Consider the following 25,050-nt stretch of genomic DNA (forward strand, 5'->3'; position numbering starts at 1 on the left):
TCAATGAAAACAGATGGCTTCTCTCTAGGTTTTCTGTTTCAGCTCACTCACTTGACTCATAGGCATTACTTCTCATATATCCTCTGGTCAGTAGTCAAGAACAATTTGGAATTCTTAATGTGGCCTATGTAGTGTCCTATTTTCTTTTTGTGAGTCCTTCTCTATAGCATTTAAGAAACTGTTGATGTGGACTTTATCTTCTGTTTTAACTGATATCTTTGGAAATGGCAGAGATATTTATTTGATCTTACACCTAACTGGTAATTTCTACTGCTGTTGCATGCTTAATTGACTCCTTATGCAATATCATGTTCCAAAAGCTACTTAAGATGTTTCACTGAGCAATTTGGTAGACTAGTGAAGGATTGTGGAGGCAGGTCCAGGTCTAAGATAAAGCTTAATATATTTTGTCAGCCAGGGAAAAAAGAAGTTATTTATTTCCTAATCAGCTTTCAGATATATAAGAGAAGAATATATCCCAAACATAGTTTTAGGAAAACTCTTACTTAACCATTTCTTATCAAATATTATATTCCCTGTGTTCACTCAAATACTTTAATCTCTTAAAACATAATGGAGCTTTTATGAAGGAACAACAATAAAGTATAAATACAAGGTACTTCACTGCTATAAATCTCTTTCTGATGTTTAACTAAATATGGTTAAAACACATTTAACTAAAAACGTAGCATACTCTATGAATATAAAAAACTTTACTGCTCTAAAAACCCGTGGAGCAAACAATTGCTAAAGAACAGCAATTTCATACAAACACTTAGCACTTAAGTAACTAGGAATTGCAATATCTGTCTTAAAACAATAATAAGATAAAACTTATTCATTTACTTTCTTCTCATTCCAGAAATAAGATGCTTTCCATCATCTTTATCAAAAGGGAATAGAAATATAGGAATTTAAGAATTTTCTAAAGTTTTAAAGCAACAGTTTGGCTGAGACATGATGGTTATATCATTTCATGCCTAAAAAGATACTCACTTTCCCCATCTGATGACAAAATTCAACAAATTGACATGTAAGCAGAAAAAAAATTGAACCAAAATCTATGTCTATATGCCATATTGGATTAAGATCTACTATAAAATATTTGCAAGAAAATTATTCAGTTTGTCAGAATACTATAGTATGTGAAAGCAATAAAAACTTTGGAACCAGACTGCCTGGGTTATATTCCAAGTTCTGCCATTCATGCTGCTGCTATCTGTGTGACCTTGGGCAAGGGCAAGACACTTAACCTCTCTAAGCTTCAGTGTCTCTACCTGTTTCAAGGTTTTTATGGATGGAAAATCAGTATGTATCTGATATAAAGTTAATGATACAATAAAATGAGTACTCATTAATATTAGCTGAGATTAGAACTTGAAATATGAAGCTATGTGCTTCTTTTGTAGTACTTCTGGAATTAGTTGAATGACACCTCTGATCATTTCTTTTGCCTTTACCCTGATCATTTCTTTTACCTTTAGTTAGCACCTCCTGCAAGCCCAGCATGATTCTAAAATATGTGTGTGTGTGTATGCACTATTCTAAAGTATATATAATATATATTTATATAAATATAATATTATATTTATATATAAACATTATTCTAAATATGTGTATTTATAATAGTTCTTGGCCCACAGGAGGCACTAAATAAAGGTGAAAGAAATGTTAAGGGAGCCATCCAACTCCTTCTAAACGTACTACAAAAAAGCACACAGCTTCTTTTTTCAAGCTCTAATATGAGCCTATATTAACAGCCAGCACTCATTTCATTATATCATTGACTTTCAAAGAGGAAAAAAATCAAGTATTAATGCTTCCTGGGCTTTATTCAAACTTCTTCAGGTAAGTGGTGGATAAATAGTGCTTTAAAAGATGTGGAACTTTATGTTAGAAAAATCATAAAGATTATGTGGACAAAGGAGGCACCCACCTAGAGGAAGTATAAACTAAGTAATAGAAATAAAGTATAATGGAATTGGAAGAAGCTGAAACTAAGTTGGAGATGAAAAAGATGAAAAATGAGCATCCCCTGTCTCTGGTGGGAATGTCTTTCTGTAAGAGATGTCCTCAGTTTTTTCATATCTTAATGTAGTTCAATTCAATACCTAGGTGAATTTTCCTAGGTGTCTTTCATATTCTTAGTGAATATGAATATAACATTTATATTCCATAAATTTTTAATAAATACAAATTGCATACAATATACCTATCATATACTATGGAATTATTTGATATTTTGATAGGCATTGACATTAGGAGACTTACAGTGAAAGCCAGAATTTGTGCCTCTATTCTTAAATATCTATACATTATAGTACAATCTTTTTTACCCAGAAATCGTTTTTTATTCTATTTGTATTTTTATTTTTTTAATTCCAAAAGTCTTAAAAATTAAAAGACTCTTGATCATCACGTATGATGCTATCTGAACACAGGAAGTTAGACTCTCCTGCTTTATTAATTTTTTAGTGGGAACTTATTATTTTGAAGGAACATGAAACACAGAGCTAAAATATTTATAGAGACATTAAAATATTTATACATGCAAAAGCAAAATGACCACATTTACTTCCCTCTAAACTTCCTAATGAGCAAAAAGGAAATGTAAAAAATAATTTCCCTTTTATGCTCTTTGCTTCAATCAAATGACCAAACAAACTGATTTTTTTTTTTTTTGGCAAGTATGGATGCCATTAAATCTGCTGTCCTTGGGTTTTGTCTGTGTGATGGTCCATGTTGGTGCCCCACTCACATCCTCTTGACCTACTGGAGCACTCCATTCCCCAAGAGCACAGGCCCAAGAGATCTGGCTGAGGGCAGACTTTATGTGACACTATATAACTGTAACTTTGCTTGCCTCCTTCTCTTTCTCTCTCCTGTTTCTCTTATCTCTTACAGATTCCCCAAGAGTACATCCTCTTTAAATCTTGTGCCCCTAAATCCCTGATGCATGCTTTTTTTTTCTCAGAGAACCTCACATAACATGAAATCTTTATAGAAAGATAGTGTATTAATTAAACGCTTGATCCAGTTTGCATTTTCACTGTATAAGTAATGAAATGGAACATACCATTTCTTTCATATCAAATGTATCAAACATGAGGTTAACTAATCAGGGGTAGGTTGAGGTCAAAATGATTCCAATGAACAGGCGGAGAAAGACAGCAAAAGAGAAAGACCCAGAGGAATGTTCGGCTCTTAGGTCCAGCTCCCATGGCTAAATATCTGGTTTGCACCCTTCCATTTCTCATATACATGTGTTTAATAAGTTTGCTCACTCTGGCCTTCTATTCCAAGTTTCATTTAATTTTTTTTTCTATTATGAAGTTCAATAAAGCTGTTATTGCTACTTTATTTCAAGTGCTAAATCAAATTCAATTATGCTTTTTATTCTGTCATTTTGAAACATCAGTAGAAGAGAAATAATTAGAAAATTGGCACTGATTATAATACGAATTGTCAAACTCAATTCCAGACAGAATAACAAGCTAGATGTTGGTTATATTCCAGGTTATTGTTCATTCACACACTCAGTGTTTGCGAAATAGTCCACAAAATAGTGACATGTATAAACTAGAAAATTTTGAACTAAACTATTTTTAACTTGATAAAATGAAAATAACACAAACAGTTAAACTCCTTTCCTAAATAAGTGTGCAATAAGCATAAAATGACAATTAAAATTTGCCACATTTTAGGTTGTATGTTTATATAATTATAAATTTTATTTCATATTATCTATATTTAAACTAGAAGGAATACTTTACGCTCAAACACTGCAGAAATATTTCCTCCCTCTATTCTGTTCTAGATTTATAAATAAATATTAACCCTTGATGTAATGGTATTGCTCTCAAGTATATACCACTCTTTAATTCTCTCGGTCTACTGAAATTTAACCAATTTTCTGTCTTGTGTAGTAATCTCTCCTTGTTCACATGACTCAAGAGACATATCTCAACACAGCTTCTTTCTATCCCAGACCTGGGAGCAACACAGTGCCACTGAGAGCAGTAATGACCATTCAAAGAATGCACTGGCAGGATCTGCAGAGCTCAATCTTTTCTTTATACTTTTTGCCACTTATACTCAAGAATGACATCACCATTTTGGGAGAATAACACTGACAATTCATCACTTCCATTCAAGAGTGTTCACAAGCATGTGTCCTTGTGGTTCTGGAAACAAATTTAGTATGAAAAAGTGCATAGCCTGGTTGAGGCGGGGTAGGGAGAGGAGCAAAGCAGGGTTAATATATATGATACCCTGAACAATATAGCTGACCTCCTTCCACCTTGCTAGGATTCTAGAATGCTCATTTTACAATAATAAGTCACAAAACTGAACTAGAAAAAAAGAAATGAAACTGTGCTTATGTGCTGTTATGATCTATCTATTTATTCTTTAAATAAATATTTCTTGAGCACCTATTTTATGCCTGGTTCTGTGTTCAGTGTTAACTATTATAAACAGTCTTTTGAAGCAAATATAATAGCAGTATAAATATTAATTATAAAATCTCTGAAAAAATACAAAATGTATGAAAAATAAGAAAGCAAAATTTGTCACTCAAATATTTAAACAGATATTGTAGTACTTACACATAAAATAGGCACAGTTAAAATAGAAGGGTAAAATATATTTCTAAAAAAACACCTTTTTTCCTAAAATCATATTCTTGCTAGATCCTCAATAGAGAGAAATAATTAAGCAACAGTTACAACTTATTTCTTACTATATTCCAACTACAAAGGCTATGTTTTATTAATCCAAAAGCATTTTTAATGGTTAAGCTTGTCTGGCTCTAATGAAACTCCAAGTTTCAAGAGGAAAAAAAGTCTGTTAAAACCACAAATAATTTTATAAACAGATGGTCACTATAAATGCCTTAAATAAAAGTAAAGCCAGTTACTGAAGCTTGTGCAATGGAACAGAACAGAGCCCTCAGAAATAATACCACACATCTACAACCATCTGATCTTTGAACAAACTCGACAAAAACAAGAAATGGGGAAAGGATCCCCTATTTAATAAATGGTGCTGGAAAAACTGGCTAGCCATAGTAGAAAGCTGAAACTGGATCCCTTCCTTACATCTTATGCAAAAATTAATTCAAGATGGATTAGAGACTTAAATGTTAGACTTAATACCATAAAAACCCTAGAAGAAAACCTAGGCGAAATCATTCAGGACATAGGCATGGGCAAGGATGTCATGTCTAAAGCACCAAAAGCAATGGCAACAAAAGCCAAAATTGACAAACGGAATCTAATTAAACTAAAGAGCTTCTGCACAGCAAAAGAAACTAACATCAGAGTGAACAGGCAGCCTACAGAACGGGAGAAAATTTCTGCAATCTACTCATCTGACAAAGGGCTAATATCCAGAACCTACAAAGAACTCAAACAAAGTTACAAGAAAAAAACAAACAACCCCATCAAAAAGTGGGCAAAGGATATGAACACATACTTCTCAAAAGAAGACATTTATGCAGCCAACAGACACATGAAAAAATGCTCATCATCACTGGCCATCAGAGAAATGCAAATCAAAACCACAATGAGATAACATCTCACACCAGTTAGGATGGTGATCATTAAAGTCAGGAAACAACAGATGCTGGAGAAGATGTGGAGAAATAGGAACACTTTTATACTGTTGGTGGGACTGTAATCTAGTTCAATCATTGTGGAAGACAGTGTAGCAATTCCTCAAGGATGTAGAACTAGAAATACCTTTTGACCCAGCCATCCCATTACTGGGTATATACTCAAAGGATTATAAATCATGCTGCTATAAAGACACATGCACACATATGTTTATTGCACCACTATTCACAATAGCAAAGACTTGGAATCAACCCAAATGTCCATCAATGACAGACTGGATTAAGAATATGTGGCACATATACACCATGGAATACTATGCAGTGATAAAAAAGGATGAGTTCATGTCCTTTGTAGGGACATGGATGAAGCTGGAAACCATCATTCTCAGCAAACTATCGCAAGAAAAGAAAACCAAACACCGCATGTTCTCACTCATAGGTGGGAACTGAACAATGAGAGCACTTGGACACAGGAAGGGGAACATCACACACCAGGGCCTGTTGTGGGGTGTGGGGTGTGGGGAGTGGGGAGGGATAGCATTAGGAGATATACCTAATGTAAATGACGTGTTAATGGGTGCAGCACACCAACATGGCACATGTATACATATGCAACAAACCTGCACATTGTGCACATGTACCCTAGAACATAAAGCGTAATTTAAAAAAAAAGAAAACACCACATAAAAATTGTAGAATGCCATCAAAACAGTAACTAGAGAGAAATGTATTGTTTCAAATTCACATACCATATTTGTGTCAAATTTAAGATGTCAAAAGTTATAAGATACACCATTGTTTTGTGGCCACTAAGAAATAAAAGCGCTGCTGATTAAATAAGAAAATAAATAAATAAACAAACAAATAAATAAATAAATAAATAAAAGGAAAGCCAACTGGCAAACAACTAAATTTATTTTTTCCTGTTTTATGTGTCTACGACACTCATGGTAAAGCCTTTGCTAGTAGTGGCACAGATATATAAATTCCAATAGATAATCCTAGCACTAATATGTTAAAGCCAAGCAATGTCTTGTGACTATTAGGACTTGATATACACAGTATATGGTTTTCGGGATGAAGGATGCTTTATGATGACTTCAATGTTCAGTGTTGGCTAACAGAATTGTCTCTCTCTTTTTTTTTTTTTTCTTGAGACAGAGTCTTGCTCTCTTGCCCAGGCTGGAGTGCAGTTGCACAGTCTCCGCTCACTGCAACCTCCGCCTCCCACATTCAAGCCTTTCTGCTGCCTCAGCCTCCTAAGTAGCTGGGATTGCAGGCATGTGCCACCACACCTGACCAATTTTTGTATCTTTAGTAGAAACAGGGTTTCATCATGTTGGCCAGGCTGGTGAACTCCTGACCTCAAGTGATCCACATGTCTCAGCCTTCCAAAGTGCTGGGATTACAGGTGTGAGCCACTGCGCCAGGCCCAGAATTGTCTTCTTAGGTCATGGCTCAGTTTTATCTTATCTGTACACCTCACCCCAACAAGAACCTCAAACCTAGAGTCTGATTCCCTGATTCTATTGTGAGTCATACCATTTACTGCTGTAAGATGGAAGCAACTAGGACAGGATGTACCAGGGGCTAGAACAGGGGATTGTTAGGTATAGGTCAGCATAAAGTGCTTCTTCTCTCTGGTATTAAGGGCAGAAGCAAGTGCCATCATGATGTCCTCGGAATCCCCTGCCACCTTAGACTTCATCAGAAGCTGAAGCAGCAATGGCAAAACTGGGGCAATGTGATATGGAACTGGCCGACTCTCCTCCAGCTTCTGACTTAATGGCACAGTGCATGGGCACATAGGTGGATACCTGGAAACGGTGTCTCATGAGACACCCCCTGTTGTTTTATTTACACCTTCATGACAGAGCTTTTCTCTGCTCCTGCCCATAGCAAAGACCCAGCTCAATGCAGATTACATCGCTCAGCACTTTATGTATTTCTTACATATTAACTTATTTTAAAAACCTGTTTGACAAAAGAATTAGCACCCTTAATCTTGACATACATCTCTTGTCCTCTGCATGGGGAGTACCACAGAGCCAGGAAAAGTCAGAACTGCCTAGGAAATTGGACCCAGTAGAGCTTGAAGCTCTGTAATGTGAGGGCCAAAGACACTTCTCATATTGGTTGACACCATCCTTATCTTTGGATCACATCAATACTGATATGCCTTTTAAAACTATGAAAAAGCTTTGAATTCTTTCCATAAAAGAAAAATCCTCCATTTCAGAAATATATAAAAGACACACTTTGATTGTTAACTTAAATAGCTGCTTTTCCATGATAGTCACTCTCATCATTGATATTCATTTCATGATGAGAATTCTATAGACAGACAAAGGTCAAGGCTACCTTAAACTTCTCTCATGAGGGAAAATATTATTTTTTAAGTGTTATCAATATACTCATATGTAGACATATAAATATTTATACAGAAACTCACTGCCCAGTCAGTGAATAGAAATGGGAATAGAAATTATGTGCTTTGGGAATCCTCCCTGTGTGACTGTATTTTAAAATCAGGAGCGCTTGGTATTTTCTTTGCTATTTCTATCCCTGTGTCTAATGGGGAAAGGTCAATGTTTCATATAACATACCATAAAGAGACTTTGGATTCTCTTCCAGCTTACAGAAAGGCCCCACGGGGTTAGATGACTTAAGATCACACTGTGGGGTTCAACCTAGAATACCGTTTGCTTGACTCTCAATCCAGTCTCAGTTTTGTAATGTAGCAGTAATCTTTTATATAGAAAACAGTGAAGTTATCAGTTTAGCCACTAGAAATATAAGGCATTAAAATAGTAAAATCAGAAGAAACTATGAAGGTCAGCCAGATCTTGGAAGGAGACAAATATCACAGGCTGAACTGTGGAATTATTTGTACTCCCCTTAGCCAGATGAGAGGAGCAGGCAAGTGCAGAGTAGAAATCCACCCAGGAAGGGTTAAAGGTCTTTGGTCAAAACTCTACCATGCATTTTCCTCCTAAGGCTGCTGTAGCAATTGGACCCCTCCTTATGGTTAAAAAAGAAAAAGTGCTAATTTAAAAAACAATAATAATGAACCAATAAATAGAGGCAGAGCTGTTTATGGTATAGAAAGAAATGGCTGGGGAGGAATTGGATAGAATTGGGTTATAAACAAACAATGTTGTCATAGTAGAAAAGAAAATGATTTATGTAATAAATGGCTGGCATGAGCCTGCAAACTCCAGAGTGAGCTTCTAGGTCCTGCTGGTTCATTGTTTTTCCTCTAACTTTTGTCAGGTTCACTCTGAGACAACAGTCAGGAAGCAATGTACCATATCATCTTAGTCTACTGAAGCATTGGCGATTGAAAGAAACTCTAAACACTCTGGACCCCAGGCCTGGTATAAAGTGGGCTGCTCCCACTTATGGGGCTCAGGAAGTCTAGGCATCCTGAATCTTGGATCAATGACTTGCCCTTGCCATCACCTCAAAGGACTAAGCCAAGCTAAAGAGATGAAGGGCCCCGCAATGTGCACAATGAAGTGCTTCTGTCTACCTCATACTTTAGCATTTTAAGTCACATCACAGGGCCACACATTTAAGCTTTACAGAAAATATGCAACACAGAAAGGAACTGTTAACCCTATTTGATAAATCTGCAGACTGAGCCTTAGAGAACTGTTTATTACTTGTGGAAGGTCGAACCATAGGTGGTCAGGTCAGATAATTCAAATTCCTGGACTCTTAATCTAGTTACCTTTTCCATCTTATTAAGCAGATTCGCCATAAAGTGGTGTCGAAATCACAATGCACAATTAATGTCGAAAAAATTTTTTAAACATCCCTTCAAATTTCAAGGAAATCACGTTTTTCAAAGTTTATGTATCTGCTCCTAAAAAGCTTCTTCCAATGGAAAAAAAGAAATTTTTATTTGAGACGGAGTCTCACTCTGTCCCCCAGGCTGGAGTGCGGTGGTGCGATCTCTGCTCACTGCAAGCTCCGCCTCCCCAGTTCACACCATTCTCCTGCCTCAGTCTCCCGAGTAGCTGGGACTACAGGCACCCGCCACCACGCCCGGCTAATTTTTTGTATTTTTAGTAGAGACGGGGTTTCACCATGTTAGCCAGGATGGTCTCGATCTCCTGACCTCGTGATCCACCTGCCTTGGCCTCCCAAAGTGCTGGGATTACAGGTGTGAGCCACCGCGCCCGGCCAGGAAAAAAGACATTTTTCACATGAGGCAGCCTGGTCTCAATGTCTAGCTTACTCTAATTGCTATTTCTAGAGATGACAAATCATTTTTCAAGTTCACATTTTAAAGTTAATGGAATAGGATCCATCTAGTAATCTGTTAACATTCTAAAAATCAACAGAGGTAGGTGGAGGCTCAAAAACAGGCCGTACAAACCCTTTCGTGGTTACCTGATACTCTTCCTGGATGTTCTCAGTAGGAGCAGTTAAGCTACAACTGCTTCCTGATCCCGGAAAGCACCTGTTCCAGGTAAGAAGCAATCAATAGAAATGGCAGAAACTCTTTTGTTCCTACCTACAATATCTGGGACATATCTGCAGGGACATGTCCACAGCAAGTCTTGTTTCGGTCAAGCATTATCTGCCTTCTGGTATATCTCCTCATTTTCAAGTGAATAGACTGACAAAGGTAATTAGAATCAACTGCATTTATGAATGATGTTAATGAAGTGCTCCATTTTTATGGGAGTTACACTCTTTGCATTTTGTGAGTCTCTCATAAATTTATAGAACCCAGAGCCTTCTAACAACATGCTATCTTTAAATTTTAACCCAATAATTAAAAACAGAAGATACTTTCTTGACAGATGAGCTCAGCAGAAGACATGTTTGTCTGTCTGTTCCAGGCTTTTAGTAACGAGGAGTAAGAAAATACAAAAGAGATTAAAAGAGAACTCAGAACTCAGTTACCATTATATTAGTAGCTTCAATGAGGAAAATAAATGTAGAAAACTATTTCTTAAATTGTTAAAAAAATATTTCATATGCTCTTCTGAGACAGGCCACAGAGTACATTCCTTACCTGAAAATTGTACATGCCTTTTAAAAAAGCCAAAATTATTTAGACAAACAAAATTATTTATAATTTCACAGGGAGAATTTCTATTAATGTTATGACTGTATATGTTTATATGCTCAAACATACATGTGTGTTTAGATAGATAGAGAGAGAGAGAGAGAGAGAGAGAGAGAGATAGATAGATAGACAGACAGACAGATTCTGGTGGAGTGCCATTACTTATATTCTAATTGCATTGATTTTTCTCTGAGGTCCACAGATATTGGATATAATCTCTGGAATTATCTTTACTCATAAATTTGTTTCACTCAAAGAAAGGTAATTATTTTACTCTACACCATCAAAAGCAGTGTCTGTCCAACATTGTCAACATGTCTTCTGTTTGATGTTTGAAATGGGTGAAGTTAAAATTTTCTTACCATCCAAGCTGTGACAAAGTCCCCCATCCAGGTCCCTACTGCAGCTAATTTCATGAAACTTTCATTTCGGATGCCCATATAGTCTGTAATGATATATGCTCTGTGGAAACAAACACACAAGACATTGTCCGGACTCAGAGAGTCATACAGTTAAGGCTTTCTGGTTCAGCAACAGGCAAAGGGACTTTCCCCACTCTCAACAAGCTGTCTTGCTCTTGTCTCATCACATAGGCTTACAAATCTAGAAGTCTAAGAAGAGCTCTCGGGGTGTCTGGGTCACTTTCAGCTACACTTGAAGACTGAATGTGGCTCTACCAATTACCATGTGCATTTCATATTTGAGCTGTAAGACTAATGACAGCTTTTGAAAAATCAAACAGAAATACTCAGCAAAGGTATTTGTGCATGCTCACTCAAGTATGAGTGGAGCAGAAACACTTCCTAAATTGGAGTAACTTGAAAGAGGAGAGAAGAGCTAACTTTCCTTCAGTTCCATCAAATCAGAACAATTGGAAAAATGCTGGGATTAGGCTTTAGATATAACATCATACCTGAATAATGTTTATAATAATATCAAGATTTAAGAAAAATTCTCATGCATAATAAAGCAGTATGAAATTTGATCCAAATATGTGTGATTTAAATTATTACTGAAATATAAATAATAAGAAAATATAATTATACTATTTGTTTTTTGTATAGCTAATTCCTATTTCCACTGATCATTAAATATTAGTATTAAGACTATGCTTACTGTTCATCAGGCATTTTCATTACTACTTTTTCATTTAATATTCAAGAAAACACTAATTATTATTTTTCTGATTTTGCAGTTTCTCTGAAAAAACTGGGACTCAGATCACATAACTTGCCCTATTCATGTAATATAACTAACGAATGGTAGCTAGGTGACAAATTTCTCTCTCCCTCTTTTAGTTTTTATTTTACTCTTAAGTTTTTATTTCACTTAACTATTTTTATCTTAAATTTTGCTCCTTTTCTTATACAAAATAATATCTGTATAATTTAGAGTATTGGTAAAACTTAATTCTTCTTATTTTTAAAATACATCCAATAGATAATGATTGTTCATTATTTATCTACTGAAATTATGAAGAGATATGTTTTTGAAGTCACTGAGAGGTAAACTATCTCCAGTTTTTTCTTTTCTGGAGTTATTTCAGATGGTTCTGTTATCCATGAAATAAATAGATATTTAACTAGTTTTATTTAACAACAAAAGCAAACTTAAAAATTCTTAACATAACTCTTTTTCAACAAACTTCATTCACCTACCTTGGAGAGTCTGTGTATTTTAAGGACTAAACCCAAAATTCTGGATCGCCAATTCCATGGATTTTCATAGTAGCCCAAAATTTATAGCTACCATAAATTGCATGCTTATAAGGTGCCAAAGATAGTTATTACCACTTTAAATACAGTGTATACATCAACTCTCACACTGGTACAATGAAATGTATTATTATTACCAATTCACAATACGAAATTGAGATTTACAGAGATTTTGCAACTTGCTTAAGGTCAAGCATCTGGTAAATGGACAGGATTTAAATCTAAACTTGACTGACTCACAAACCCAGAAATTTAACCACTAAGCAACACCTTCTTCTTATAAGTGCTAGTGAAGATATAAAACACAACGAATTTCTACTCTGTCCACAAGTAGCTTAGTAGATGATAAAAATTAAGACTTACTTCCCTTTAAGATAAATCATAATAAGAAGTCAAGAATAGTATGCAGAAGCTTTAGCTCTCCAGAGCAACATTCAAATCTTGAGTTTCAATTCATGTTGAATTCACCAATCAAAGTAGCATCCACTTGAAAGCCCCCAAGTTATTCACTTGGACAACTTGGTGTAGCATAGCACCCTTCAGTACCACAATCACTGAACAGCTCTTGGTCAGTGAACTCAACGTTACTATAAAGGATTAGCTCTGGTAATTGCCCAGTTCTTTCAATGATACCTAATTTGAAGAACTTGTTCAATGCCCCACCTGTCCACTTTTCCAATTAGTTCTAGAATATCTTGGGGTACTGTGGAAATTTTAGGGTATATTCCATGTAATTGCATAGATGTGTATAAGAGAAGGTATCATTCTTTTATTTTAGTATCTAAAAATAGAGACAGGTGGCTGGATACACTCGCAACAGATCAACCATCCAGCCAAGAACTGAAAGAAAGAAAGAAAGAAAAAAAAAACTCCACCACACTCTGGGGCTTTTCAGAGGGAAAAGGGTGGGAGGAGGGAGAGGATTGGGAAAAATAACTAATGGGTACTAGGCTTAATACCTGAGTGATGAAACAATCTGTACAACAAACCCCCATGACATGAGTTTATCTATATAGAAAAACTGCACATGTACTCCTGAACTTAAAAGTTTTTTTAAAATGCAAAAAAATGTCACAAATTTGGTATCATGGAGGTTACTGACAAAAGGAGTTTTAATGAAGTGGTGCTACTGTACATGTGTATACAATCTGAATATATGTTAATCAAAAGTGTTCACACTGTTTAAATAATCAAAAAATTAAAATTGATGAGGCAATGAAAACTAGAAAAATCAAGATACCAGATTAGAGAGAATTGTGGAAAATTAGAACTATGGAGACATTAGCTGTATTTTCTCTGGGCATGCTTGCTGACTCTGCATGCAAGGAAAGAGGATGAGAACCTGGGTTTTGCCCTTTGCAATGGGCAGTCGCAGTGAGCTGAAGAGACAACGTTGGAAACTTAAGAAGCCAAGATCCTAGTGAGGAAGGAGAAGCCCAAAAGAGAGCATGACCACAGCTGGTTGCCTTTCAAGACACTTGACAAACCTTTCTGAACTTGTAGGCAGTTCAAAAGGAAGTAGGAAGGAGACTAAAAGACTAAGTAAAATCTCTAAAAAGCATTAGGGAGCTTTGGCAACTTCCTTATGCTGAGGACTCTATTATAGAGTTCAGAACCAGCCAGAGAATGTGGTCCAAGAGAATACAGCCCTCTGGAGGGCTATAGAAAACCAGAGATGGATGAATCCTTGATGAAAGTGTAAACCAGCCTTTACCCAGTCCATTTTATGACTGGATTGTGGTGATCAGCTTCTACTCTTTCCACCTAACAAAGGAAAAAGTAAACCTTTTGTGGAAAAATAAAATTTTATTTTATCCTCTACACACTTTTATACATAACATCTGTCCATCATTCCAAAATTACTAGGATGTCAAGAAACAAGCTCATATCACTGAAAACCAAGAGAAAAAACTGTCCAGAAGGACAGGAAGCTATTTTGGCAATCCTATCCACTGTTGATTCTCCAGTGGAGAATTAATAAATATTTGTTTAAATTATGATTTAATAAAGTTGTTCATATTTATTTATATATGGCATGGGTAGATCTCCATACATTAAATCCTAGAAGCAGCAATAAAATGAGATTGAATCATGAAAAACTTTTCCACGGAGGAAAATATTAAAAACTTCCAAAAATTGTTTTGTGTGTTCACTTAATCTCTCCAACTACATTTATAGCTTCTTGATTGACTGCAAGATAACGGTCCTGTATTCACCCAGAATAATATATCAGCACAAAATAAAGAATCCTTGCGTGTGGCTGTGGACATATGATAAGTGCTAGATGCTATAACAATGCAGATGAGACAGTACTGATAGTTTATGAAATAACTAATATACTTAAAAATGAAGAATAATATATAAAGACTATATAAATATATAAATAATATATAAAATCACAATCTAATGTGATGCTCTGAATAGTTCTGTCTTCTACCTCTAATAATAATATATAAAGTCATTATTCAGTAATTATTCTTATTTTTGCTGCTTTGGATAAATATGAAGAAAAGTTACAAATATGCAGACCTGTCATAAAAATTTTCAGTTACTGTTTCATTCATTTGCATATCCATTAACATTTAACAAGATTTCCTGGTTGGATTGTAAAGAACAAGACAGACATATATTTATATCAGCAATTTTAGCCAGTTTGAACATCACATTGGACTCTAAAAGAGTGAAATTGTGGGGTTTCATATACCTAATGATTTGAGCAAGTAATTCATAATTATATTTTATTTGCTAAGAGGCACAATTGAAGTTATTTTGTTTGGTGCTTTAGCTGATTATTTTAACAACTCACACATCCTTTGTTTTCTTTTATGCTTTGTTTTTTTGCACTATCTAGAAAGTCTTGCAGCTCTACCAGCCTTCTAAGTAACTATTGATCATTGATACAGGCTTTTAAGATCCTAAATAAATTTTTTCTCAGCCTCTAACTTCAATTATTTTTTCCTTGAGATTTAAACCTTAATCATCAAATCCATAACAAACATGTGGAGATTTCAATATACAAGATCTGGAAAAGGTTAGTTATCATAACATCCTGACAACATGAGATAACCAAGGCTATTAAAACCTGTTGCAAAGTGACTAAACTAAACAGATTCTAACATGAGCCAAATAGTCAATAAAACTATAGTATAGTTTATATTACAGTAAGGGTCTTGATCACTAGCAACAAAAGTTCCAGTTCACTTCAGTCTATTAGTCATACATAAGTGGTTGCAGTCAATGCCAGGTGATTTAGTGGTTGAGTCTGAATTTTAACAGGAGGCAGTACACACAGATCACCAAACCAATATGGATCCATGCTTCACTGAAAACTCATCTGTGGCCAGCTGGATTCATAATGTCACAGCTGTCTCTCTCAGCCATGTTCGAGCAACATAAATAAGATTGGGGGCTTCACACACAAGTAAATTATGGGCAAGGAGTTGACTTGCATGAGTACAGGCCTGCATTAAACACACTAAAACTAAAGCAAAAGCTCTAAGTATTCTTAAGGCATTAAAGTGAAAATTTGTCACTACAAAATGCTAGGAACTAAACCTAGATTTTTAAAATTAACCTTTTCTCAATCATTTTGTTCGTAATGAAATGATTAACTAGATGAATGACTCTAGTCACTTACTTGACTATTATCCAAATAACCACATTTTAGTATATTTGGTTCTAGTTCTTGATTTAAAATATTTTGATGGAGCTCAATACATGTATAAGGACCTTCCAGGCTAGACCTACGGTTTGAAGCTATGGGGCAAGATCCCCTGGAATGTCACAAAAAAGCTGCAGACAATTGTTAGCTGTAGCCTGTAATGATTAAAATTGCATCTGAACCTAACAATGCTCACTGATAACATTCCAACTGAAATTTCCTAACTTTAGCCATTAATTCCCTCTAAGTTCTATAAGGAAGACATATCTAAGAAGACTGGAGACAAAGAGTATTCATTAACCAACCTACCATCACTGTGAATACATCCAGCATACATCAATTCTTCCTTCCATTCCTTGCCTTACTTCAGCCCATTCAGTGAAATTCATTTGTGCTATATACAGAAACATTAGTACTACATCAATTTCTCCCTTTCCTTTACTCTCAGCATTAGTGATTAATCACTAAATGTTACTTCTGAAAGGCTCTCAAATCTATGCTGTTTTTCTGTCATCACCACTATCAATGTCTAAATTCTATACATAATCATCTCTAATCTGAAACTAAAGTAATAATTTCCTATTCTTTTGTAACTATTTCCACCTACAGTAAATTCTTTACTGACACTATGGGGATTTCTAGGGAAGAAATAGGGCATACTGGAGAAGCAGAAGTCCTAGAACCAGAAAATATTAAGCTTGCAACCCATCCCATACCCCCATGACTTGGGACAAATGATCAACTTTGATAATCATTCATTTCCTTATCTATATACTAGGAATAAAAATACCTTTCCTTCACAGGGATTTGTTAGGGAACACATGATATAAAGTATGTAAAGCTTCTAGTACAACTATTTCAAAATATGCATGAAAAAAAGGTAAACCTCTGGCCTACTGGCTTCCATTTTTCAAAATAATATTGTGGTCCCCAATGTCACAGGGTAAAGCATGTGATATGGTTTGGCTGTTTCCCTACCCAAATCTCATCTTGGATTGTAACTTCCACAATTACCACATCATGGGAGGGACCCAGTGGTAGGCAGTTGAATATAGGGGGGCGGGTCTTTCTTGTGCTGTCCTTGCAATGGTAAGTGGGTCTCATGAGATCTGATGGCTTTAAATAGAGGAGTTCCCCTGCACAAACTCTCTCTTTGCTGCCCGCCATCCATGTAAGATATGACTGGCTCCTCCTTGCTTTCCGCCATGATTGTGATGCCTCCTGAGCCATGTGGAACTGTAAGTCCATTAAACCTCTGTTTCTTCCCAGTATTGGATATGTCTTTATCAGCAGCGTGAAAATGGACTAAGACAACATGGATAAGAAAAACCTTCACTCTGCAAGGCATCTTTATTTTTAGACTCATCTCTTTACATTTCAGAATCTCCTTCTTTCAGGCCCTCCTCCTACTAGGAAATCAATCTCACCAATATACCACCATTTCATAATACACTTATCATGGCTGCCCAGAATGCTCTCTTTGTCACATGCCATTCCCTGTCTTCTGGCTTGAGATTACTAACTCAGTCTGTCCACTTAGAAATCTACTGCCATTACTTTTGAAAGTTATCACTTCCCAAATCTTGTCATGATACTTTGAATATACCTCTATGTTAAATACTTTTCCCAGAGTATTTTAATGATTTGCTTACATTGCCCCTCTCTCCCATAAGATTTACTTCATCAAGGGTAAAAAACATGTATTTTCTTTTTTTTTTTTTTTGGCAAATGAAATTCTTGGCCCAGGGTATAGTATGTTTTAGGAATGCAATAAATAAGTAAATGAATTAGTCAATTACTTAAATCATTGGACATCAGGGCCAAAGTAGGATGTGTATAAAAGCATAAAAGGTAAAAACAAGGATCTGCAATACAAGATAAAATAAAAGCAAACATCAAAGACAAATTGTGTGCCATGTAATTATGACGCTCTAACAAAGTTAGAATACAGTGTTATTGTATCATTTTTATTACCTCTTCTGGAATAAAAAGCTAGAGGCCATAATATAAATAAATCAAAATAAAGAACATATCTTTGACTTGCTGCAACACATGTTGTAAATTTACTTACTCTGAACGTTAGTTGAATAATTTAAAAAGTAAAATATTGAAAATCTACTTAATCATGTTAAAGCATTTTTTAAATGGGATAACTTATCAATACATGATTTAGTGCACCAATTTGCTGGCACAAACAATACAAGAGCTACATAGTAAAACACATTTATTTTATCCATGTGAAAAAAAGGAAAGAAAATGTATTCTACTGCCCTTCAAATGGATACTATAAAATTACATTTGTTGCGTGTCCTTTAAAGTCAAAAATAGAGGTCTACAAGGTTAAAAAACAATATAGCCTCAAAACTAATTTTAAAGTTACAGATTGTTTGTGGTTATACCCCAAGTTTCTTTCATAGTTTTTTTCTCTTATCAACTTCCCAAACGCTCCAGGAATAAGCAATCTAATGTGATGCTCTGAATAGTTCTGTCTTCTACCTCTAATGAATTAAACAAATACAACAAAGACACTTCATGTATCTTCACTAAAGTTATTAGAAAAATAATACAGATAACCAAGCTTTAAAATTCTGAGCTTGTTGCTAAGAGAACCCCAATAAATCCCCAAAGCAATCCAGAAAGTCACAAATTACCTGAAAGTAATTTCATAATTAATTTAGTCAGATTTTAATGTTAAATAAAATTTAGTGTTTAGAACTATTCAAGTAAAATGTATACAATGCATTGTCACAAATTTTTATTATTGTAAAAGGGAACTGTAAGTTAAGCCAGAATGGTATTCATTAATTTACCCTATATAATGATGCTTCTATCTGAACTACTTGGAAGGGCATAAAATAACTTACAAATTTTGCAAAAATTTTGATGTTGTTCAAAGTAGAACAAAAACAACTTGTATCAGTGGAGACAAGTGTTCATGGTTGTAAATTGTCAAAATAATGGAATAAAAACAACAGGACATAAATACAATAATTAACATTTGCCAGGAACTATAATTTGTCCACGGTATATAATAAAATGAAGAAACCTGAAAAATGAGACTGCTCTTTTATTTCCTACAAAATTTTCAAATTCAAAGCAATTGTGACAGTTTCTTTTCTTTCTCCTCTCTCCCCTCCTCCTTCTTCTTCTCTTTCTTCTTTTTGTCCATCTTCCTCTAGATATGAATTCAACCACCTCTTTTTCTCTTCCCTGTAGCTACTCAACACTATTTCCCAATGATTTACTCCATATTCCTGTTGAAAAAATTTTAGGCTCCAGTGATATGGGGAAGAGAGAAGGGAACTGTCTTTTTACCCAGGAACCTTATTGCAGCATGTAAATTTATATTGGATAAGTATCTATCTTAATTTATATTCATTTATTCATTAAACAATTAATTACTGATGTCTCACTACATGCTAGACCATGACCCTGATACATGTAAACTCATACATTTTCAAGGGAAAGAAAATAGCACCCCAGAGCTAGCGGTCCCATCTTGGATTATCACTCAGTGCCTCTTTTCTAGTAATTTCTTCCTGCCATTGGGGAAAGCTTATGGAGTCATGTATAATGATGCCCAACTCTGCTATTGTTTCCTTTTCTGGTAATTTAGAACCAAAACAAAAAGAGAGAAAGAAGAAAATATCTTTCCTGGAGGCTACACGAGAAAACAATCCAGTGAATATGGAGACTACAGTTTTATCCCCTGTAATCTGGGGACAAAGGAAGGGAAGGAAAGAGAGAGAGAGTGGCAGAGAGTGAGAGGGCAGGCAGAGGAAGAAAGTCGACTGACATATGCAAAGAAGGAGAGAAGACAGGAAAAAACATGGGTGCTGTGGCAGTATAATTCCAATGCCTTCCTGGGACAAGCATACCAGAACTTTGGATTCTGTGGGACATCCATGTTGCTTCCTAAAGAATCACTGTTCCCTACCCTATCTTTGTACTTGAGCTAACTTCACAGAGATTATATTCGTTACAGTGAAAAGCATTGTAACTATTCACCCAGGAAAGATGGTAGAGTCTAAAATTGTGGTTCTGAGTATTTTGTTCAATTTTAACTATGCAACAATTCTTCTAACCTTTTAGAAATAAATGACACTAAATTGGCTATAAGAAAAAAGCCATCAGTGTAGTTGGTAGACTGAGGTTGGTACTCAAATTATTCCTAATCAGAACAAAGATAAATCATGTGTCCACACTTTATGGCACTGCTCTAGGCAATGGGGAAAACTTATGTTTAAATCTAATGTACTGTTTACGCATACAAATTTCATAGGTGTCCTAAAGTTTAGAATAGCACTCCCCTCTCTCTCCAGTTAAAAAATGCGATATATGTTCCTGTTAAGACCAATCTGTTAAGCCTGGGCAACATAGCACACCACATCTCTACAAAACCAAAAAATTAGGCAGGCTTGGTGGCGCATACCTGTAGTTCAAGCTACTTAGAGGATGAGGTAGGAGGACTCCTTGAGCCCAGGAGGTCAAGGCTACAGTGAGCAAGCCTTGATTGCACCACTGCACTCAAGCCTGGGCAACAGAGTGATAACCTGTCTCAAAAAAAAAAAAAAAAAAAAAAAAAACCCAAAGACCAATGTGTCTCCATTTTGAGAGACGTGGGACAAATGGTGAGTTTGTCAACTGAGTCACAATATGTGAGGGAATATCTGTGCACTGAATAGATGAAAAGCTAGATATGACATGACTTAACTAGCTAATATAAAGGGAGCCTGATTTTGAAATAAAAAGTGTTGACAAAAGATAAAATAAAGGCACATAATGTGTAACCCGGAGAGAGTGGAGGTTGCATTTCTGACAGACCAAAGATATTTTATAGGTCTCTTACAAAGTGTCAGAAAAAGGTAATAAGAAGATAATATTAAGCAGACATCATTTAGTAGTGTAGAATAGAGCTGGAGAGAGCAACACAGGAGTCTGGGAGAGGGGCCCTGGAATTGAGTTTGCCAGTAATATAGAAGTGGCGTATCGGATAAAGGATTTTGAAGTACTTTTCCCATCTGTGCGTGGCCATCCCTGAACTTGAACCTTCCACGAAGAACTCTAAAGTCCAAGGGATATCTCTTTAGCCTCACAAAGCCTCATTATCATCAAATGCCCTTCAAATTGGAAGTTAATTAGTTCTCATTGCCCCATAAATTTGTTTCATAATTTTACTAATTATATAGTTTCTCTTCACTTAACCACCAAGAATTTCATGCTCTGCTTTTGCAATGTGTGTTTCAAAAGCTTCACCACCCCAGCTATCAGACCATGGTCAAAAAATAAAAAAGAAAGAAAGAAAAAGGAAAGGAAAGAAAAAGGAGAGGAGAAGAGAGGAGAGGAGAAGATAAGCCACAATTCCACCCATCTTGTGAACATTTCAGACCCATCAAGTTCCTCCAAATAACTCAGTAAGTTTTCTGAGAGTTTCCTTTGTGCTGTTGGAACCAGTACTGTTAGCTATTACAGTGCTATTCTCCTCTTGTTCCACTCACTGTCATGAAGGCTAGTTAATTCCAATGCCAAAAATGGTTCCAGAGATATCCTCTCTTCAACTGATGTCCACCAAAGAGCCTGCTACTGCCACTTATGTTGTCAACGTGTGCACCAAGACCAAGGTACTCATGTCTGTGCCAAGGACAATGCAGACATCTTTGCAAATTCTCTTATCACAACAGAAGGCTCCCTTATAATGTCTGTAATCAGTCAACCAATACACCTACATCATTGTACCATGCCTGTGCTACCACAAGCCAACAGCAAAAGGGACATTGATGCCCTGCAGTCTCAGATTCCCACAGAGATTACGGAAAAATCACTTTTCACTTTTACTTTCTCTTGTACTTGCTCTTACCATCTGATTCAGGTGTGAGTAGTTGGGACCACGAGTAATATATGCCGTGCTTCATTCACAATAATCCTTTCTTTTTCAACACTTGCCCAGTGTCTTTGAACTAGATATCCCTGCTTCAACTGTCTCTTAGATGTTATTTTTTAGGCCTTTTGGTGCCACATGTAAACAGCACCCTAGAAGTAAGATTACACGTAAACTTGGTGCAGTGAGTAATTATGTTTCCCTCTTCCAAAATCTACTACAATGACAATGTAGGAATTTTTTAAAAATGCAGAGTAGGAGAAGAAATGACAGAACATGAGAAATTTTTAATGCAATTTTAGAAAGCAGATTGGGGAATGGGGATGGTCATAGTTTCAGCTTTCTTTGTTGTATTGACTTTTTCTGGAGCACATAATAAGAAGGAAGCTAAACTCTGCCTCTGGATCCCAATAATGCTCAGGGATGAGCAGCTCAGGATTTCTGAAGGCAAGAGAGAAGAGGAATGCAAGTGAAAAATGATCCTCCAATGGAGGATCAGTAAAAATCTTTCACAATGGGTTGTTAGGCCACCGTGTATCTTCCCTGATGCAATGAAACCTGGAAATGACTTTCACCCCACCTAACTTAGATGGGATATTTGCTACATGAAGAAATTCAAGCCTGGAATGAAACACCTTAATGAGAAGGAGCTTTAAAATACAAGGGGTGTGTGTGTGTGTGTGTGTGTGTGTGTGTGTGTGTGTGTGTGTCCCATTATCCACAATGTTGTCTAGGTTAAAAACAGAAGTTTCATCTAAAAAAAAAAAAAATCTGAGCAGCCCCTCCCGCTTAAAAAAGTATTATTAACAATCGAGGGTCTCCCAGTGAAATGGCCAAATTCCTAATAAACACAGCCTCCCTCTGCCTAATTCTTATCCATGAATAAGCCTATCCATGCACAGAGACTTTCCAGTCATCTTTTTATTGTTCAGCCTTAAATATGGATAGACTTCAGGTATTATCATATATTTGAAGAAAATCTCTAACAAGGAAAATAAAAAGCTGAAAATGAAATAAAAACAAGGAACAAAACTGACAATGCAGAAAACAGAAAAAGTGAGAACAGAATAAAGATATTTTTCAGACCTGCAAAGTAAAAATTCAATTATATGCTGCTATAAAAATACCTAAAACTAAGGCTACATAAAGGTTGAAAATAGTGGGAAAAGATAACATGCAAATAGCAACAAAATGAAATTTGGTATAGCTATATTAACATCAATTTTAAAGATGAATACTATTATTATAAATTAAGACAGATTCTTATTAATGATAAAAGGATCAACTTATCAGGAAGATACAGTGTGCTATCAAAATATATAAATTAAATTGACAAAACATTAAGGAAAAATAAATTCCCATAGAAAATGTGAAATAATATATTTTTCTCAATAATCAATGGAACAAGCAGACAAAAACTAGTAAGGATATAAAGGATTTCAATAAGATTAGTAAACTCTGCCTAATGGATATATAGAGAAAAACTCACCCCACAACTACAGAATGCACATTCTTTTAATGCAACAGAGAACATTTAGAAATATTGATCATAAGCAGGGCCATAAACAAGTCTCAAAAAAATTAAAATGACTAAATCATACATAGGATATTCTTTGTCAATATTATAACAAAACTATACATAAGTAACACATAATTTGAGAACTCAGATAATTGGAAGCTAAGAGAGACACTTCCAAATAACAGGAGTTAAAATAGAAACCTCAATAAGGCAGAGTAAATATTTTGAACGGGATAATAATGAAAGTACTGTGAGAAATAGCTAACACCATGCTTAAACTTTTAATTTTGAATAACTATACTGGAAAATAAGAAATGCTAAAACTGAATGATTAAGAATCCTTGTCAAGGAATTAGAGAAGAAACAGCAAAATTAACCACAAAGAGGAAATATATAAGTTTTTAAAAGACTTCAATTAAATAAGTAGTAAAGAAAAAAGGACTTATACAATAGACCAACACAGCTAGTCTTATGAGAAGATGTAAAATTAATCAGTGGGCAAGACTGATCAAAATACACAGAAAAAGCACAATGTCAGAAATCAATGTCAGAAATGAAATAGGGGCACTGCTATAGATTCTTCAGAGATTAAAAAAATAATCAGCTCATTTTTTAAAATAATATGCGAGCTAAAAATGAAAATTTAGGTGAAATCGATAAGTTTCTAGAAAAAAAAATTTACAAATTACCAAAATGTACAAAGGAATAAAAAGTAGATCTGTAACTATTCACAAAATTCTATCTATAATTAGAAACTTTCCCACAAGAAAATCCAGGCCTAGATGTGCACATGGGTACCAAGAGAAAGGTACAGGAATGTTTATAGCATCATTATTTATAATAATCTGGAATGGAAAACTAACCAAATGCCTATCAATGGAAGAATGGATAAACATTATAGTAGAGTCCTACAATGAAGACTACTCAACAATGAAAACAACTACTAATTGAAGCTGGGATAGATCTCAGAAACTGTCACAGAAAAGAAGTCAAACCCTTACCAGAAACATTATGTAATTACAAATATATAAAACTCAGAAATAGCCAAAACTAAACTATGGTGTTAGAGAGTCATAAAAGTGGTAAAACTATTTAGCAAAGTAAGAAAGCAAAGGGCCTAAAACCTGAGATAGTTGTTACTTTGGAGGGAAGGGAGAGGTTTATCACTAGGACAGCCAGAGGGCAGCTTCTGGGATCCTGACAATACTCCTTCATTTGACATCAGTGACAATAACATGAGCAACATGAGTGTTCACTTAATATTTTATAAAAATTTACTCTGGAAACCATCATTCTTAGCAAACTATCACAAGAACAGAAAACCAAACACCGCATGTTCTCACTCATAGGTGGGAACTGAACAATGAGATCACTCGGACTCGGGAAGGGGAACATCACACACCGGGGCCTATCATGGGGAGGGGGGAGGGGGGAAGGATTGCATTGGGAGTTATACCTGATGTAAATGACGAGTTGATGGGTGCTGACGAGTTGATGGGTGCAGCACAGCAACATGGCACAAGTATACATATGTAACAAACCTGCACGTTATGCACATGTACCCTAGAACTTAAAGTATA

At 35.5% G+C, this 25,050-nt stretch overlaps 1 protein-coding gene across 1 annotated transcript in view; it reads right to left on the minus strand.

Annotated features, from left to right (window-relative positions):
- LOC112617278 (transmembrane protein 117) overlaps positions 1-25,050 on the minus strand; it is a gene marked incomplete at its 3' end in the record, with an annotated part of 544,094 nt that overhangs the window by 244,665 nt on the left and 274,379 nt on the right. The window contains exon 4 of the mRNA XM_025374027.1: positions 11,060-11,159. Within this exon, the coding sequence (XP_025229812.1) occupies positions 11,060-11,159 (100 nt within the window). The remainder of the gene's footprint in view (positions 1-11,059; positions 11,160-25,050) is intronic.

This window comes from Theropithecus gelada, unplaced genomic scaffold, assembly GCF_003255815.1.
Source record: "Theropithecus gelada isolate Dixy unplaced genomic scaffold, Tgel_1.0 HiC_scaffold_15989, whole genome shotgun sequence".
Classification (NCBI taxonomy): domain Eukaryota; kingdom Metazoa; phylum Chordata; class Mammalia; order Primates; family Cercopithecidae; genus Theropithecus; species Theropithecus gelada.